Below are 20133 nucleotides of genomic sequence, written 5' to 3' on the forward strand. Positions count from 1 at the left end.
CCTTCATAGCTGAGAGCCATGAACAGGTTTACCCACATATTTGTTGACAGCAAGTCAGCAATAAGCACTGTTTCTTTCTTTCTTTCTTTCTTTCTTTTTATTTTTTTATTTTTATTTTTATTTTTTGAGATGGAGTCTTGCTCTGTCACCCAGGCTGGAGTGTGGAGTGTAGTGGCCAGATCTCAGCTCACTGCAATCTCCACCTCCCTGGTTTATGCCACTCTCCTGCCTCAGCCTCCCAAGTAGCTGGGACTACGGGTGCCCGCCATGACACCTGGCTAATTTTTTGTATTTTTTTAGTAGAGACGGGGTTTCACTGTGTTAGCCAGGATGGTCTCTATCTCCTGAACCGTGATCCACCCGTCTCGGCCTCCCAAAGTGCTGGGATTACAGGCTTGAGCCATCACGCCTGGCCAAACATTGTTTCTATAGACTATACATTAACTAAAGGCGTTCCTTATGGGAAAAAATGGGATGGGCTTTTGCTAGTTATCTGCAGCAGGAATAGATCCTTAAGGCACAGATGGCTCACCCCATTGTTTGTGGTTTAGGAATACCTTAAGTGGTTTTCTTCCCTGGGTGGGCCACGTGTTCCTTGCCCTCATTCCGGTAAACCAAAAACCTTCAGCATGGGATCATAGCCATCATGAGCATGTCACAGTGCTGCAGAGATTTTGTTTATGGCCAGTTTTGGGGTTTGTTTATGACCAGATTTGGGGGTCTCTTCCCAACACCAGTCCAATCTCAAACTCCTAGGATGAAGCAATTCTCCTGCCTTAGCCTCTCAAAGTGCTCAAGATTACAGGCAAGAGTTACCACACACAGCGTTATAATATATTTCATACAATTTCCTGATTTTTCTGTTTCATCTACTACTTAATGAAGTTTTCTTGCTATGAATCCAGACTTGCTGGTAAGACTCAAAAGCACATTCGGGTGTGTTCTGGGACAATCTGTAACAGGAAATATGTTGAACCTTTTAGTAAGTGTACCTTACTGGCCAATCAGCTGTCAATTCCCCATCACTACTATCATTTCTGGAATCACATTTTCCAAAGCTCCTTTTTTCTCTATGGTTTCTTTAGAGTTGCTCAATGAGTTGCCCTCCTATGACACTGGGAAGTCAGAATGGTGGATTCATGTACACTGACACCTGACGTAAAACACATGGAATTAGGTGTGGACTGGAGAATCACCTGGAGACGTGCTGCAGGCAGCTGAGAGCATCAGCACCCCCGCCCTGGGCTTCCCAGACAGGTCTGAGGATCATCACACAGTACTCAGCACATACCACCAGGGGCAGGTACACTCTGACTTCTGCAGGAGCACCTGAGAATCCCTTGTCTCTAGTACCTGCTTCATAAATGACATACCATAGGCTTCAAAAAGACTGTGGTTTAGACTCTAATTTAGTCAATTTGAACAAATTCTCCTTGGAAAACTAAGAGTATCTTCTTTTTTCTATATGAATTCCAATTATCCCATAACATAGATTTCTCAGGTGAACTTATCTCTCTTCTGTATTCTGCCAGGTCAGGCGTTGTAACATCTTTTCTGCTGGGGATGAGGGCAAAAGAGGCTTAGGGTTCAGAGGAGCCTCCCTAGCCCCCTCTATAAAAACCTCCCAATGACTTTCAAAACCTGACTGACTTTGAGAAATGCTCTCAGCACATGGAGGCACCAGGAGGAGCATCTGAGGCAGCCCAGGCTCACACATCTGCTTCCTTGGGGGTTTATGTTATGACTTGTAACACTGTGGGAGGGGTACTGTAATAATGTTGACAATAATAAGTGGCAGAATCATTAAGCTGCAGACTGCTGATGGTGAGAGTGAAATCTGTCCCAGATCCACTGCCGCTGAACCGAGAGGCAATTCCACTTTGCAAACTGGATGCCTCATAGATCAGGAGCTTAGGAGATTCCCCCGGTTTCTGCTGATACCAGGCTAAATCATTGCTAATGCCCTGACTCGCCCGGCAAGTGATGGTGACTGTGTCTCCTACAGATGCAGACAGGGAGGATGGAGACTGGGTCATCTGGATATCACATCTGGCACCTGAGATTGGAAACATAAAAACAAATATTCTTAATATTAATCATGTTATCAGTGGACTTCCCTGAAGTTCCAGACAGTACTGAGCACACCGACTTGGTAAATTCCTGCTGTTTTCCTTCCTTACCTGGGAGCCAGAACAGCAGGAGCCCCAGGAGCTGAGCAGGGACCCTCATGTCCATGCTGTGTCCTGACTGAGATTGACTCCTGCACAGGGTATGACCAGCCTATAAAAAGTCTTAAGTGCTGGGGGCTGTGCTCTAGGACATGCAAATCGCAGGGGATGGGGCAGGCTGGGCACAGCTGCAGGGCTGGCTCATCTCAGTAACTCAACACAGGGACAGTGTGCCCAGGGTCCCAACAGATCAGGCAGTGCAGACTTACCTAGAGAGAATACATTTCTCTCATGGCCATATGCTTACAGAACATATTTTGGAGTGAGTTTTCAAAATTGTAAATGAACCTAAGACTAGATTAAATAAAGTATTTCATCCTTGTATTAAGAGTGTATAGGAAAGCATCATTTTTGGCAGAAAGTTCATAATAAAGTTGTAGAATATGGGGATGTCAGAACTTTCAGTTACTTTCAAAGAAATTTGATGAGTGTAAAAGTATTTAGTGCTATACTAACAATGCCTCTGTCAGTGTGAAATTGCTTCTTTTTTGAAGTGAAAATAAAAAAGTCTTTTTCAGAAGTGTGTTTAATAAATTCAATAGAATTTACTAATAAACTTAAGCCATAAACTTAGCAGTATAAGAAAAAGCAATTTGCTGTAGATGCACAAAGGTGATACCTGTGCCATGCATAGATGTGCCATTCTCCAGAGCTATGGGTCTCTTTAATGCCCAGGTGCTAAAGGGCTGCATATTATTCCAGGCATGGGGATACCCATATTCCATCCCCTTTCCTGCCTTTGGTATAATTTATTATGTTTCTCCAGCATGGAGCCTGACTAGTGATGCCAGGTCTGATTATCTCAATTAAAATCTCTGTTTCACTCGCTGATATAGGAGCCTGGATTAGGATCAACTTGAAGCCCTCTATCAACCTTTATCAACCTAGGCTTAAATGATCAATTGTTTCAAAGCAGGATGAGAAAAGCTACAGCTCCTGGGTAATGCTCTGAGCTGTGCTCCCCACCAGCCTTTTCCTGGGGTCTCAGGTGCATCTGCCCTAGAGCTTGGGTTCCTGGAGGGTAGGTGAGGGGGAGGCCTTGGGGAAAGTCCGGGTCAGTGAACCCTCTCTCCTTAGTGAGGGCGGCTGCTGCTCTATGCAAATGAGGCAGAACTCATGGTCTGGAATTAGCATCCCCTAGGATGGCTGTCAATCAGTGATGACAAAGTAGGTGTACACATACCCCAGCTCCCTCACATCTCAGGTGGAATAACAGAGGCATTTTTTCCTGTGTTTCTATGTGGGCTTGAGCTCTCGTCATCCTCAGAGGATCTCCCTCCCTCTGAGGCACTTTTAACTTTCCCCGCTCCCCTCCCTTGCTCTCTTGCTTGTTTCCTGCACTTTGTAAATATACTGCTTGCATGGGAATCTTTGTCATCCTTCTCACTGGGGGGATTCAACCAAAGGTACTGGAAAAAATCCTCATTCTTGGAGGGCATCCAAGAGTCTCAGATTTTTTTCTAGGTCTATTGCCTCATCAATGTGCCTTGTGATATTTTTATTCTACCTTAGGGCAAGACCATCGTGGGGATAATGAGACTTGTTTGTGAAATGAATATTACACCCCCTAAACACATCATTGTCCTAATATCTGGAATCTATGATTATTACTTATGAATATGCCAAAAGTAACTTGACAAACAAGGTTAAGTATTTTGAGGTCAGGAGAGTATCCTGAATTATCTGTGTGAGACCAGCATAATCACAAGGGTCCTTATAATAAGGAGGGAGAAGGGTCACATCCAGAGAGGAGCTGGGACAATAGAGAGGGGTGCTGGAGTGATGAAGAAAGGGTCCATGGAGCCACGAATGTGGGAACATCTGAAAGATGGAAAGCTGAGTAGTGGATTTTCTCTCTTGATGCCTCCAGAGTGAATACAGTCCTATTACTCCTTGATTTTACTTCGTTGAGACTTTTAACCTCCAGAAATGTAAGATAATACACTTGTGTTGTGTGGAGCCAGTAAGGTTGTGGTATTTTGTTGCAGCAGCAACAGGAAACCAATGCAAGGGGAAGGGGGTGTGTTTTACTTCCCTGAGTGTATTATTGTCCTCTGTTCTCCCAAATAGTTCTATGTTGTTGTGTTTTGCTGCCAATTTCGACAAAAGACAGAGAACAATTTTCTATGACCAGAGCTAGCACCAGAATTATTCTTATGTAGAAAGTCTCTTGAGTAAATCTCTGGGTTAGGTCTTGTATAATCTTGGTATCTGAGAGCCTGGAGGTCATCTCTCACAGCACATGAGCAGAGGAGAGGGCTATGGGTTTGCTATTTTAAGATTCAGAGGGGCATTAGCTGTACAAAACACAATCTGAGAAGCGAGGACTGAGTCAGAGAGATGGGGATGGCAGAGGAGACAAAATGTGGTCAGGGCAATGCAAGATGTGACCCTGCTGCCATATCTGAAGGAAAGGTTCTTGGTGTTTGTAAAGGCTTTGAGCAAATTGTGCTTTGTAGACAAAACTGTAGAAGGGTCTGGGTTTAAGCTTAGTGTCAGCGTGATGAGGACTAGAGGCTGCAGTGAGCTTGGGTTAAGAAACACACCTTGCACTTCTGGCTTTGTCTCTTCTTGGGATTTTTAGGTTATGGGTTCCTCCATGGAATGAATATGGCTCTGAGGAAGGAACATAGTTAAGGTCAGACAGACCTGGATTCCAAGTTCAGCTTCAACAACTGCTGACCAAGTGACTTTTAGGCAAATCAGTCATGAACAGTTGTCTCATGTGTGAAATGGGGCATTGAGGATATGAAGGGGTGTACTGAGGGTTCCACGAGCTGATGCACCATGAAGTGAACATACATGTGTAGACAGACATACACATGAGAAGAGTATCTAGTGCCCCTTTCATGCATCCTTGAGTAACTCAGAATGTTATGTCAGGTATTACCAGTCATATGTCATTTTCAGCTAAAATTATCAACATTTATCTTATAACTAACAGATGGCTCTCTGTACACTGCAGTTTCATGTACCTTTCTTTAATCACAAAATTTTCCACCAATGTATTTATGTGTAATGTCAGAAAGTTAAGCAAGGAGATTTCAAACCACCACAGCACATTTTGTCTGCATTTTCCCAGAGCCCCATTTGTGTTAGTGTCCTCGAGCTACTGTAACAAGTTCTCAAAAATGTGGTAGCGTAAAACAACAGGAATGGAATCTCTCACGGTTCTGGAGACCAGAAGTCCAGAATCAGTTTCGCTGGTATAACATCTTGGAGTCGTCAGGTCTAGCTCCATCAGAAGCTCTAGAGAGGAGTGGGATTTAGCTCTTCCAGCTTCTGGTGGCTTCAGCTCTCCTTGGCTGTGGACACATCACTGCAATCTCTGTCTCTGTTCACATTGCCTTCTCCTCTTCAGTCTATGGTAAGTGCCTCTCTGCCTCTTTTTTCTCAGGACACTTGTGATCGCATTTAGGGCCCACTTGATTAACCTAAGATGATCTCTCTGTTTCAAGCTCCCAATTTACACTTGCAATTGCCCTTTTCCCAAATAAGATACATGCATAGGCTTCTTGGAATGAAACCTCATTATTTGGGAATGATACTCAATACTACACCATTACAGAACCAGGTCTCAGTGTTAGTCCTGTACATACGTCAATAGTACTCTCTCTCTCTCTCTCTCTCTCTCTCACACACACACACACACTCTCTCTCTCTCTCTCCACACATCCTGGTTTCCTTCTTTCCTCAATATCAAAAAACTCTTCACTTCTCTAAGTGTATCCAGTGGCAGCTGTAAACTAGTATGTATCTGAGACAAGTCTCAATAAATTTAGAAATGTATTTGGTCAAAGTTAAAGACATATAAGTGAAACAGCCTCAAGAGGTCTTCAGAATGTGTGCCCAAGGTGGTCGGGCTACAGCTTGGTTTTACACATTTTAGGGAGACATAAGATGTCAATCAATATGTGTAAGCTGTACATTGGTTTGATATGGAACGGCAGGACAGCCCAAAGGAGGGGGGTTGTTGAGGACTTCCAGGTCATAGGTGGATTCAAAGATTCCATAGGCAGAATCTAGTGACCTGTAATCAACAGAAGGGAGTTTCTGGGTTAAGAAAAAAAGTTGTGGAACCAAGGTTTATCATGCAGATGAAACCTTCAGGTAGCAGACTTTAGAGAGAATAGGCTGTAATTGTTTTTCAGCAGACTTAAATCAAATGGTAAAAGGTGCCAACTCTTAGTTAAATCTCTGTGCCTCAGGAAAGGGACTTGGAAAGGGGTAGGATTCTCCATAGAATGTAGGGTTTTTTTTTCCCACAAGAAACAGCTTTGCAGAGGCATTTTAAAATACATTAAATAATAATATCTTGGTTATTTGATTTTTCCTTGGGCCTGGTATGTCATGTTGGTATCTTATTGAGACAGAGAGTTTGTTTTGTCAGTCTCAAGGTCTCTGTCTTAATATTAAATGCTGGTCAGTTGTGCCTGAATTTTAAAAGAAGAAGGGTAAGTTAAGGCATATCCAATCATCCATTCCCATCATGGCCTGCACTTGTATTTCAGGTTGATTTTGGCATATTCTTGGCTGAGAGGAGGAGTTCATTTATTTGGCCAGGGAGCATATAGTGTCATTTTTGGTTTGCACACCTATGTCCAGGTAAGAGGCATCCACACAGGAGGGCTTGCACAGAACCTGGCTTTCAGGGCTGCTTACAGACCTGCTCTGTCTCCTGTTGTCATGCACAAGGAAGGACACAGCCAATGACAACCTTCAGCCATCTGGGGAGAAGCCGTGTCTGCAGAGGACAGTCATGAGCTGTGAGTGTAGAGACCTGTGATTGTCTTCAGGGGCCTGTGGTCCTCAGCTTTCATGGGAGTTTTGTGGGCGCTGGCTCAAAGAGCATCCACCAGGATTCTAATCAGAATATCTCATTCACAGAAGGCAGTGGGGGATATGACAGCACAGAGGGAATCTGTGGGGCCAGCGGCATGGAGCACTCTGGGAGAGTCACTGGCACCCGGGCTAGACAGAGCTTCTTGCAACTTCTGAAGCACATGGATTTGGATCTCTTAACAACATTTTGAAAGACCATTTATCATTCTGAAGGCAACCACTGTAATTAACTAAGATAACATGTTTAATAGCTAGGAATAAAAAAGTTATTATTTTATTGCTAAGATGATTACAAGAAAACAAACAAACAAACAAAAATAGTGTGAAGGAAAAGAGCAACACTAGACTGAGGGCTTTGGGTAAGAAGTTGCGACTCAGTAGTGAATCCCCTGGGCCATCTTCTGTCAATAGAGAGGGACAATCAAGAAAGGGAAATGTGCAGAAGACGCAAAATCTTGTTTTGTTCAAGAATCCTAACAGGAAACAAGAAGTCTCCTTTCTGAGCATCACGGCGGGAAGATGGGTTTAATCCCCACATTCCGTGTCTCACACTTTTCAGCAATTAGGGCTCAGGATGAATTTAGAAGACATCATTCACTTCACAGCAGATGGGGACACAGTCAAGGCAGTAGTGAGAGGCAAGGCTGGACTTTCAGTCTCAGAGCACAGAGCAGGTTCCCCACTACTCCGCAGCCAGATGTCTTCTCCCAGATGTTCCAGATGTTCCAGGCCATTCTTGCCTTGGGGGCTCCAAGTTGTTAATGGGACACTAACCCTCTTCCTTTCCCAGGGTGTCTAAGAACTTGGCTGTCTTTTGGGAAGTGTAGGGTTTGTTTGCCACCTAGAGGCAGATCTTTGGCATAGCAACTTATAGGAGTTTTCTACTGTGATAGCAAAAATAGACACATAAATAAATTTATCATAAATAAATTGACGTAATGTGCAGAATCTGTAAAAACATAAGATCAGTTTAAGAGCTTAAAAGGAGTCTGATGAGGTTGAAAAGACAAATTACTTTCAGTGAAGGACAGAACAACAGATGTCTTTTTTTTTTTTAATTGATGGCATTTTAGGAGTCATTATCAAAACGTAAAAATAACCATTTGAAATAATGTGCTAAAACATAATTTTATAATAAAAAAATTATTTCCAAGAATCATATAGATACATTTTCAGGTTAAAATAGAAAAAATGTGAGTTTATCATCAGATCCACTCAATGGAAGATTTCTCAAATGTGTATGTACATGGAGCAAAAATAGCATTTATTTTTCTATTTGCCAGTTCAAGATTTTTGATCTTTAGAAGAAAACAGCTTTCGTTTCACTCTGTTCCACTCATGCTGCTGAGGATGCGTATGGGGGCAGCAACTGTGAGGAAGGAGGAAGCTCTGGGCTGAAGGTGGTCATGCCTCCTGCCCACCTGAGTGACCACATGGAGCAGAGCCATCCACACCACCAAGGCCACCTGCCTGTCTGCACTGACATGTCACAGACACAGAAACCTTGTCACACTTGGTCAACTGCAACTAGAGGCTTCTTTGTACCAGCCAATTCAAATTTTCTTTGTATCTTCCCTCAGGTTAAGGGGATCTTTTACCTTTCACCATTATTTTTTGAGAGTGTAGCCCTTTGTTACAAATTAGACTTGCAGAACACATTCTGAGAGGCACAGACTGAGCCAGGGAAATGGGAAGAGAAAGGAGATGTAGAAGGGGTCAGAGATAAGAAAGATGTGTCCTTGTTCACAAGTCCAAAATAAAGTCATTTACAACTCACAAAGTTGCTGACAGAGTTGTGTTTTGTAGGGAAAACTGCAGATGGGGCTAGTTTATGGTTAAGTTCAGCATGGTGTGAGGCAGAGACAGCAGGAAGCTGTGGAGTCCACCCTGTCCCTACCATGTCTTCTCCCTTATTATAGGCTTTGGGTTCACCTATGGGATAAAAATGGTTGCATGAAAAAAATATAATAAAGTCAGACAGACTTGGCTTCAAATCCCAGTCCCACTTGGGTTCAAATCCCAGCCCTGCACGTGCTGGTCGTGTGACTTTGGGTAAAGCATCCATGAACTCTGATCATTGGTTTCCTCATCTGTGAAATGGAACACTGTGTATATCAGGGGGTCTCCCGAGGATTTAATCAGATGATGAACCTTGAAGTACATATGTGTGTGTGTGTGTTTGTGTGTGTGTTTTAAAAATATATATGTATATGCGTGATCAATTGTCATATTGTTTATCTTTCTAATATATACATATCCAATCCCCTTTTTATGTACCTTTGAAAATGTTAGAATAAAAAGACTATGTAAGATCTTACTAGCCAGATGTCATTTTCAATTCAAATTCTTCACTATTTATTCTACAACAAACAAGTGCATCACTAAGGGCAGTGGGGTTTCATGTGCATAGCCTCCACTGTAAACAATTCTGCCTTCTCTTTTACATGTGGTATTAGAAAGACAAACAAGATCATAACTGACCATAACACTTTTAGTTTGAGTTGTCTCTGAGCTGCATCTGTGTTAGTGTCTCATTCTTTGACTCCTAAGGTTGTGACCACAGTTCTGAGTTCTAATTCTTTTCTTCCCACATGCACAGCCCTTCTCAGAATTCACTCTGGCCTCCTCTATGTTGGGAATCCAGACTCACCCTCCTACTACCCTCCCTGGAATCCAGCTCTAACTGCCTGGAAGCTTTTCTTTGTAAGCCCTCCGAACGCAACCTCTGATAGAAACCTGGTTAGAAGAGTCAGCATCTTCCCATCAAAAACCACTGAGAAGAAGGAGAAACCTGCTAGCACAATGTTGCTGTTGAGGAGATGCATACAGTTCACAGATTTTACATCTTCTTCCAGTGTTCTTGTCTCTTTCTTGACCACTATTCTAATTTCATGATCATAAAGGAGGGAAGAATTAGGGACAACAAAAAGATATCCATCCTTAAGATATAAAACGTGAACGTGGGACAGGAAGACAGCAGAACTTATGAACTTTTTGCAGTGGTTTGGGTTCCCCTAGCTATAAATAGAGATGAGCCAAGATGTCAGGAAAGGACGTCACTTACACTGGTTCCTGCTTTTACTGCCTTTGACACCCACAAACACACACATATGCGAACATGATAATGCATTTCTTCTCCTAAAGGGCAGGTCTATGGCCAGCAAGGATCTTTCTCTTCAGTATCATTTAAGGATAAGTTACAATAAATTTAGAAACAAGTGAAAGCATAGCAATGGCTTAAGCAATGAGCTGAAGTTTCACACATTTAGAGTTAGTATAGCAGCTTGCTGACAGGAGAAAGGCCCCAGATTCTGTCTACATTTCTGCTTGGGAACCTTGACCACATTGGTTTTTCTGTCTTGGGTTCAACGCCTCATGGTCTCAAGAAGGTTGCAGGGACTCTAGGCTTCATGCTCTCTAGTAACTGCCCAAAGAGGAAATGGAGGGCAAAGCTCTTCATCATCCCTCTTTTTATGAGGGATCACCATTTTCCCCAGAAGTTCTGCCCCTCCTTCACACCCATGACATCTCACTGTGGAGCTGATCACATGTGCACCTAAACCCTGCTCCTGTCTTTGGCTGGGAGCGGCTCAGTGTCCTTGTCATGCACAGCAGGACAGAGACAGTGCCCTATACACTAAAAGAGGAGGGGGTGGCTGCTCTGTAGGTGACACAATTTTAAATTCCACTGTGCTTTTAGGGAAAGTTGTATGAAGAGGAGAAAAGTTATGGGCATCTTCATCTTGCAACATTTGAAGAAGCAAGGACCTGAGGATGAAAATGAAGTCAAATTTTACTTTTCTCACATGACCTTGTTAACTTCAGCAATTGTGGAAACGTAGCCTACACAGTTGTATAAGCCAAGGGCATACCTTCAATTACCAGTATACTTGTGGAAACATTTATAATAAGATCCTTATCCTTGAATCAGGGCTAAGGTCAGAATTGTGCTGCCCTAGAGCTACTGGGCTCTGGCCCTGGACTGTGGAGGAGGCAACTGCTCTACTGAGCCATGGGGCTGAGGACCTGGGAACTAAAGTCTCTGCCCACAGGGCTGCCTCACAGGAGCTTCAGGGAAGGAAACTGCTCACACACTCACAGGCCCGCACCAAGCCCAGAGTCTGCCACCAGGAGGAAAGGCTCAGAGACAAGGGTCTGGGGACTGGGCCCAAGCTTCTGGGGTCAGCTGCTCTCAGCTCTGTTCTCACTGGTTCTCAATGACCAGGACTGTGCTGGAGCCAGAGGTCAGCAAATGTCCCTAGAGTCCTGACTGAGACTGATTCTGCTATAGTTAGAAAGAAAAAGGACCACATGCTAAATAAACATAAAATCATGTGTGTATGTATATATGCATTTGTAACAAACTTTGTACATTAAAGACATAATATTATAGATGTAAATTGCAGTGATATCTTTGTATATAATGTGAATGTATATTAAGAATAAATATTGTGAAAGGAAAATATCCTGGGCTCCCCAAATCACTAAGTTAAAGGGAAAATTCTAGCTGGGAAATGAATATGGCAAACCTACCTCCCATTCTTTTCAAAGTCAGCCCTCTGCTCCTTGAGATAAAAGCATATCTAATTACCTCCTCTAGAAAGGCTAATCAGAAACCCAAAGGAATGCAAGTTTGTCTCTCACCTACCTGTGACCTGAAAGCCCCCTCCCTGCTTCCAGTTGCCCTGCTTTTCACTTGGAATTGTCCTGCCTTTCCAGACCAAACCAAAGTTCACTTTACATATGCTGATTGATGTCTCATGTCTCACTGAAATGTATAAAACCAAGCTATGCTCTGACCACCTTGGGCACAAGTCTGCAGGACCTCTTGAGACTGTGTCACAGGCACGTGCCCTAAACTTTGGCAAAATAAACTTGCTAAATTACCCCATGCCTGTCTCAAATGTTCTGGGTTCACAATATGTGCATTTATATACATAGGGATATTTTTAATTGTTGGTATAAAGTATGATGTTAAACTTTAATGTATGAACACTAAAAACCAACAAAGGTGTACCACCCCATGACCCTTTCTCACCACATAGCCTGAGGGTCATAAAGTTCAGGACCCTATCTGATGTCCCTGCCGGGAAAAACTGTAACAGTCTAAGGCTGAGAATGCTGAATTTCGCGAAGGCAGCCTGGGAGCACACAGGTACAAGTGCTGAGGAGAGAGGGGCAGTGGGTCTGGAACCCCAGCAGAGGGACATTTTACTCTGAGGACTCCCATCAGACAGAGCAGCACACATGGCTCAGTGGCTGTGTTCACACAGACAAAAAAACACTTGATGGTCCTTTGGCAGCCTCCCCTCTGACTGCAGTGATGTGGGATCTCGCTGACCAGCTTCTGTGGCCCACAGGGCTGCCAGGACTCTGTTCAGAATGGGCCTCTGTGAAAGCAGCTTAGCTGCTGATGGCCAGAGTGACATCTGTCCATGTCCAGCACCCTTGACCCAGGCCTTGTGTCTAGGGGGAGTCATGAACTAGCAGGAGCTCAAAAAGGGCCTGGGTTCAGCTGGTGTCAGGATAGGATACTGTTAATACTCTACCTGGCCCTGCAGTTGACAGTGACCTCTCTCTTGGGACACAGGGCAAGGGGCTGGAGACAGGGTATATACAATGTCCCCTCTGACATCTAAGTGGAAAGCAAACACGAGCATTGCAAAATATTAATTGCAAGCAAGTTGTTCCTGCAGTTTGGTGTAATTCTAATCAGAAAGTAAAAAGGCTAGTTACCTGACTGTGAAGGAAACATTTGTGTTTAATGCAACCAAACTGAAGATGAAGCTCCCAGTTGACAGTGAGACACCATCACCCTTACATTCTCAGTATTTCTTAGATCATGGCACTCTCTTTTTATATTGTGGAATTTGTTTGCCGTCTACCGGCAGGTGTTTGACATAGCAATACACATGATTTTTAATTTTGTAACAGTGAAAACTAATTAACTAATTTCACATAAATAATAGGCACTATTCACAATAGCAAAGACTTGGAATCAACCCAAATGTCCATCTGTGACAGACTGGATTAAGAAAATGTGGCACATATACACCATGGAATATTATGCAGCCATAAAAAAGGATGAGTTTGCGTCCTTTGTAGGGACATGGATGCAGCTGGAAACCATCATTCTTAGCAAACTATCACAAGAACAGAAAACCAAACACCGCATGTTCTCACTCATAGGTGGGAACTGAACAATGACATCACTTGGACTCGGGAAGGGGAACATCACACACCGGGGCCTATCATGGGGGGAAGGGGGGAGGGATTGCATTGGGAGTTATACCTGATATAAATGACGAATTGATGGGTGCTGACGAGTTGATGGGTGCAGCACACCAACATGGCACAAGTATACATATGTAACAAACCTGCACGTTATGCACATGTACCCTAGAACTTAAAGTATAATAATAAAAAATAAATTTAAAAAAAAAAAAAGAAAAGAGCCTGAAGAGACAAAAGAAACAGATTCCTTTCAGAGGAGGCGTATTAGTCACAGATGAAAGTCTTTCATTTGCAGATGACTTTTCAGCAATAATTATAACAATAAATGACAACTTCTATAGGCTGCCACAATATAATTGTATATTCAACAATTATTTCCAAATATTGTGTAACTATATTTTTAAATTAAAGCAAACTAACAAAAATGCAGGTTTTTAGGAGATTCACACAGTAGAAAAAAAAAATTGCACAAATGAGTCTTTGAGGCAAAAGAACATTTATTCCTGGTGGAAAGCTGGAATTTTCTTTCGTCTTTAGAAGAAAAAAGAAACTCTCCAGGGAGAACAGCTGCCTCTCCTCTCTGCTCCACCTCAGGCTGCTGAGGAATGGGTGTGGGGACAGTGACTGAGAAAGGAGGTAGACTGTGCTCTGAGGTTTTGAGGCTTCTTCTAGTAAATTTGATTATTTTTTGGTTCTTCTTGAATCCCCTTTCAGTCTTTGCAATCATTTCTTTTAACATTTTGATTTGAGAATATAGTTCTTGGGATATCAACATCATGTAGGCTGTATGTTTGTTTCCTTGTTGAATACATCTAAACATCTTGAGTGGGTTTAGACCTTATCCCCTGTCTCACATCAAAGCAGAATGTACAGTGAGTAGGTGCTGTCAATCACAGGAGTACTAAAGACGACCTCAGCTCCTGCTCTTGCTACTTACAGTTTGTTTCTCTGCAATAGCATTCTGTAGAAACATTTACACTCCACGATGCATTTATCAGTATTTTTAAATAGCATATTAAGTGTCTAATGTTTTTTAATTTGAGGGCTCCAGTCTGCACTATTTCTATACAAATTTTGCCATATATCTATGAAACCTAATAGAAAGGCCACTTTGGAATTTTAATTGCCCAGGCCATTGAATCCATTATCACAGAATAGAAAATCATCTCCAATACATTTTAAACCCTAAGCCTGAAGCAGGAGCTTCTTGTTCTGTTCCTTTGATCATTCTTTTGTCTCTATCCCACCATGCTCTGTCATGTAACTAACATAACTCATCATAAAGTTTGATGGAACTTTAGAATAATATTTTAAGTGAAATCAATTGAAACCTTACATTTTTTATGCTTTCATACCAAAATAGAGGATTCAGATATATTTTCTAGTAATGATGAGGTGGTATGTAAACAAGGCATTTTGGTATTGCTTGACATATTTTCTCATGGGGGACACACCACTAAATTTGTCATCTCTAAAACAATATTTTTAGATCAAATGCTTTTAAAATTCTTAAAACTGGGGTAAGAAAAAAAAAATCACATAATTCTGCATTATTCAAGTGACATGTTTACTGAGTCGATGTTATCTGTCTGTGAGTTCATGCTGTTTATTTTCAAAGCTCACTCTTGGAACTGGAAGAACTTTCACTGAGAAGAAGGTAACTGAGGAGAAGTGAAGTATTTTGGCATTGAGATCTTTTATCTGCCATATTTACCAAGTCTATGAGTAGTCAAAAGGTAAACATTTTTACTAATCATTCTTTGCCAAGACAGCTTGTGTGGAATGCCTTCTTCAGCACGACACAGGAGAGGGCAGTTTAGTGCATAGCGTTAACAAAGATACAAAGCTGGGAAAGTGAAACAAACAAACAAAAAAAAAAAACATTTCTCCATAGGACCAAGTATCTTCCTGTACAAAATAAACCCCAAGCTGGTCATTTCCAACACGTATTCCACTTGTGTTGTCATTAATCTGCATCCATGGTCTGGTTGTTCTGACAACTAAATGTACTTGAAAAATGTAGGCAAGATAGGGAGGGATGAGTTTCCATTCCCTCTCCCTTCATCAGAGCTGGTTGCTCCCAGGGCACGTGTTGATGCCTTCCCAAGGTCATGGCAGCCGATGGGACCTTAACACTTGGGACTGAGGTGCAGCCGAGGCTCTCATGAACCAGAGTCCTCAACAGCAAATCCTGCCTCTGAGTTCCCCAGCAACCTCCTCTTCTGCAGACGCAGAAACCCTGCAGAGTTGCACCCCAGACATGCAGAGCATGTGGGCAACTGGGACACCCCAGCAGTGAGGTTTGTGTTCAAGGCGGTACCGCTGTGCAAGGATATTATGTAACTTGCATGTATTAATAAATTCGAATATCCTCAGCCTCCACCCTGCTGATTTTGAGTTTAAAATATGTTCCTGACCCACTGCCATTGAACCTGTCTGTGACTCCAGAGGCCCCACTGGAAACTCCATAGATCAGGAGCTATGGATACTGGCCTGGCTTCTACAAGTGCAAATACAAATAGGTGTTTCCATCACTATGCAGGAGGCTCTGACTAGAACTGTAGGAGATGGAGGCCGGCTCTCCATGGGTGACTGACAGAGATAGTGGAGTCTGGGTCTTCACAACATCCCCACTAGATCCTAAAATAAGAGAGAGAAGTACAAGTTTATGTATAAATACTATGAGCAAATTTCATGATTTCCCTTATGATATGGATTTATCATTTATCTTTTAAAATATTTTTATTCACATCATAAAAAATACATTTTTAAAAATGAGCTTAGGCTGGTTGTAGTGGCTCACGCCTGTAATCCCAGTACTTTGTGAGTACAAGGCAGGAGGATAACCTGAGGTCGGGAGTTCAAGACCAGCCTGACCAACGTGGAAAAACCCTGTATCTACTAAAAACACAAAAAATTAGCCAGGGGTTAGTGGCTCATGCCTGTAATTCCAGCTACTCAGGAGGCTGAGGCAGGAGAATCACTTGAACCCAGGAGGCGGAGGTTGCGATGAGCCGAGATCGCACCATTGTACTCCAGCCTAGAAAACAAGAGCGAAACTCCATCTCAAATAAATAAATAAATAAACTTACTATTTACTAGGTACCAGAGACTCTTTATTAAAAGATATTATTCAAGGCACTGGTCACTGTTCTTTCAGGTGGTTTCTAATTATTATGCATAGACTCAAAGTAAAGGGAGAGAGAAAGATCTATCAAACAAATTGAAAGCAAAAAGAAGCAAAGATTGCGATTCTTATTTCAGATACAACAGACTTTAAACTAACGATGACCAAAAAGAACGGAGAAGAGCATTAAATAATAATAAAGAGTTAAATTTAACAAGAAGACTTAACTATCCCAAATATATTATATAAACATGCAGCAGTAGAGCACCCATATTTATAAAACAATTTCTTAGAGACTGACAAAAACATCCAGATAACCACACAATTATAGTGTGAGACTTCAACACCACACTGACAGTATTCGACAGATCATTCAAGCAGAATGGTAACAAAGATATTCAGAACCTAAATTTGACATTTGACAAAATGAAACAAACTGACATCTACAGAACAACCACTAATAATAACAGAATACACACCCTTCCCATCTCCACATGGCAAAACTCTAAAACTGACTACATACTCAGCCATACTGCAAGTCTCAACAAATACAAAAATTAAAAATCACAAAATGAAATGGAATCCTACCAACCACACTCTCAGACTGAAGTGCCCAAAAAAAAAAAAAAAAAACAAAACAAAACAAAGAAACAAAAAACACCAAAAGAACTTTCAAAACCATAAAATTAAGTAGAAATTTAACAATCTTCTGCTTACAGAATTTTGGGTAAACAATGAAATTAAGGTAAGAATTAAGAAATTCTTTGAAACTAATGAAAAAAAAAAAAAAAAAAAAAAAAGAGAGAGAGAGACAACATACCAGAATCTCTGGGACACAGCAAAAGCAGTGTTCTGAGGAGTTTATAGTGCTAAATGTCCACATCAAAAAGTTAGAAAAATCCCAAATTAACAGCCTAACATCACACCTACAGGAAATTGAGAAACAAATGTGAACCAACCCCAAAGTTAAAAGAAGAAATAACCAAAATCAAACCTGAACTGAATGCAATAGAGAGAACAAGAAAAAGGTCAATGAAATCAAAAGTTAGGATTTTGAAAGAAGAAATAAGATTGACAGACTGCAAGCTAGACTAAAAAAGAAAAAAGGAATATCCAAACGAAAACAACCAGAAGTGACAAACAGGACATCACCACTCACTCCTCAGCAATAAAACAAACAAAACAAATGAAAAATGCTTGGAATCTATAATGAAGACCTCTATACACAAAAACTAGAAAACCTAGGAAAAAGTGCGTAAATTCCTGGAAATGTACAATCTCCCAAGAATCTCGTAGGAAGAAGTTGAGCACCTGAACAGACCAATAATGAGTTTTGAAATTGAATCAGTAATAAAAAGTCCACGAATCAGAAAAAGCTCTGGATTAAAAAAAAAAAAAATTACAACCAAATACTATCAGACATAGAAAGAGATTAGTACCAATCGTAGTGAAATTATTCCAAAAAAACCAAGGTGGAAGATCTCCTTCCTAGCTCATTCTGTGAGGTCAACATCTGCCTGATAATAAAAACTGACAGAGGTACAATAAATAAAAACTTCAGACCGATATCTCTCATGACATAAATACAAAATTTCTCAACAAAATACTAGCAAACCTAATTGTGTAGCACATCAAAAGGTAATCCACCATAATCAATCAGGTTTTATTCATGGGATGCATGGTTGGTTCCAAATGTAAAAATCAATACATGAGATTCACTTCATGAACAAAACTAAAAGCAATAACTACGTGATATCTCATGAGATGCAGAAAAGCCTTTTGCTACAATTCAATGCCCCTTCATGCTAAAAACCCTCAACAATCCAGGCAACAAAAGTATACAACTTAAAATACTAACAGCCATCTATGACAAACTTACAGCCAACATCACACAGAATGGACAAATGCTAGATGCGCTTCCATTGAGAATTGGAATAAGGCAAGGATACGCACTCTCACCACTCCTATTCAACGCAGTACTGGAATTTCTAGCCAGAGCAATCGGGCAAGGGAGAAAAATAAAAGACATCCAAATAGGAAGAGAATAAATCAAACTATCTCTCTTTGCAGGCAATGCTATATTATACACAGAAAATCCCACTGTCTCTGCCCAAAAGCTTTGAGATCTCATAAATAGCTTCAGCAAAGTTTCAGGAAACAAAATCGATGTATACAAATCAGTAGCATTTCTATACACCAATAACATTGACACCAAGAACAGGTCCAAGAATCCAATCCCATTCACAATAACCGTAAAAAGAATAAAATACCTAGATATACAGCTCACCAAGAAGGTGAAAGATCTCTACAACAACAATGACAAAATACTGTGGAAAGAAATCAGAAATGACACAAACATATAGAAAAACATTCCACCTTCATGGATAGAATCCATACTTTTGAACTGATCATACTGACTAAAGCTATTTATAGATTCAATGCTATTCCTGTGAAACTAACAATAACATTTTTCACAGAATTAGAAAAAAAATCTAAAATTTACTTGGAACTACACTAGAGCTAAAAAAATAAAAAATAAAAAAATCTTACACAAAAAGAGCAAAGCTGGAGGCATCACGTTACATCACGTTACCCAACTTCAAGCTAAACTACAAGGCAACAGTAACTAATTCAGCAGAGACAAAAACAGGAACCCTAAACCAGTGGAACAGGTTAGAGGGCTCAGAAGTAAAGCCATACATCTACAACCATCTGATCTTCAACAAAGTTGACTAAAACGAGCATTGCGGAAAGTACCCCCTTATTGAATAAACACTGCTGGGATAACTGCCACCTATATGCACTGAAATGGAAACCTTTCACTATATAGAAAGTCAACTCAAGGTGGAATAAAGGCTTAAATATAAAATCTAAACTATAAAAACTCTCATGGAAAATCCAGGAAATGCCATTCCTGACATTTGCCCAGGCGAAGAATTCATGACATAGACTCCAAAAGCAATTGCAATAAAAACAAAAATTGTTAAGTGTTACCTAATAAAACTACACAAGTTCTTTACAGCAAAAGTACTAACAAAAGAGTAAACAGACAACCTACAAAATGGGAGAACATATTCACAAGATATGTATCTCACAAAGATCTAATATCCAGAATCTATAAAAAGAAATTCAAACAAACCAACAACAAAAAACAACTCCGTTATAAAATGGGCAAAGGACTTAAAAAGAAGTTAATCAAAAGAAGACATACAAGCAGCCAACAAACATTTAAAAATGCTCATCACCACTAATCATCATAGAGATGCAAATCAAACCACAATGAGATACAATCTCATGCCAGTCAGGATGGCTATTACTAAAAAGGCAAAAAATGACAGATGCTGGTAAGGTTGCAGAGAAAGGGAATGCTCATACACTGCTGGTGGGAATGTAAATTAGTTCAGCAACTGTGGAAAGCAGTGTGATGTCTCCTCAAAGAACTTAAAACAGAAGTACCATTCGACACGGCAATCACATTATTGCACATATACCCAAAGGAATATAAGCAGTTTTACTATACACACATGTACACACATATGTTCGTAGCAGCACTGTTCACAATAAGAAAGATATGAAATCAACCTAAATGACTATTAATGGCAGGCTGGATAAAGAACATGTGGTACATATACACCATGAGATACTACGCAGCAATTACAAATGAAATAATATCCTTCATAGCTACATGAATGCAGCTGGAGG

The 20133-nt window shown here is 41.0% G+C and overlaps 2 gene segments (V, D, J or C); both read right to left on the reverse strand.

Moving 5' to 3' along the window:
- The window catches only part of LOC111534338, a 783107-nt gene that overhangs the window by 717359 nt on the left and 45615 nt on the right, over positions 1-20133 (reverse strand).
- On the reverse strand, positions 1734-2266 carry LOC111524964. The segment is given in 2 exon segments: positions 1734-2056; positions 2181-2266. Coding segments are annotated over 2 exon segments (378 nt in total).

The sequence above is a fragment of the Piliocolobus tephrosceles genome, chromosome 15 (assembly GCF_002776525.5).
Source record: "Piliocolobus tephrosceles isolate RC106 chromosome 15, ASM277652v3, whole genome shotgun sequence".
Classification (NCBI taxonomy): Eukaryota; Metazoa; Chordata; class Mammalia; order Primates; family Cercopithecidae; genus Piliocolobus; species Piliocolobus tephrosceles.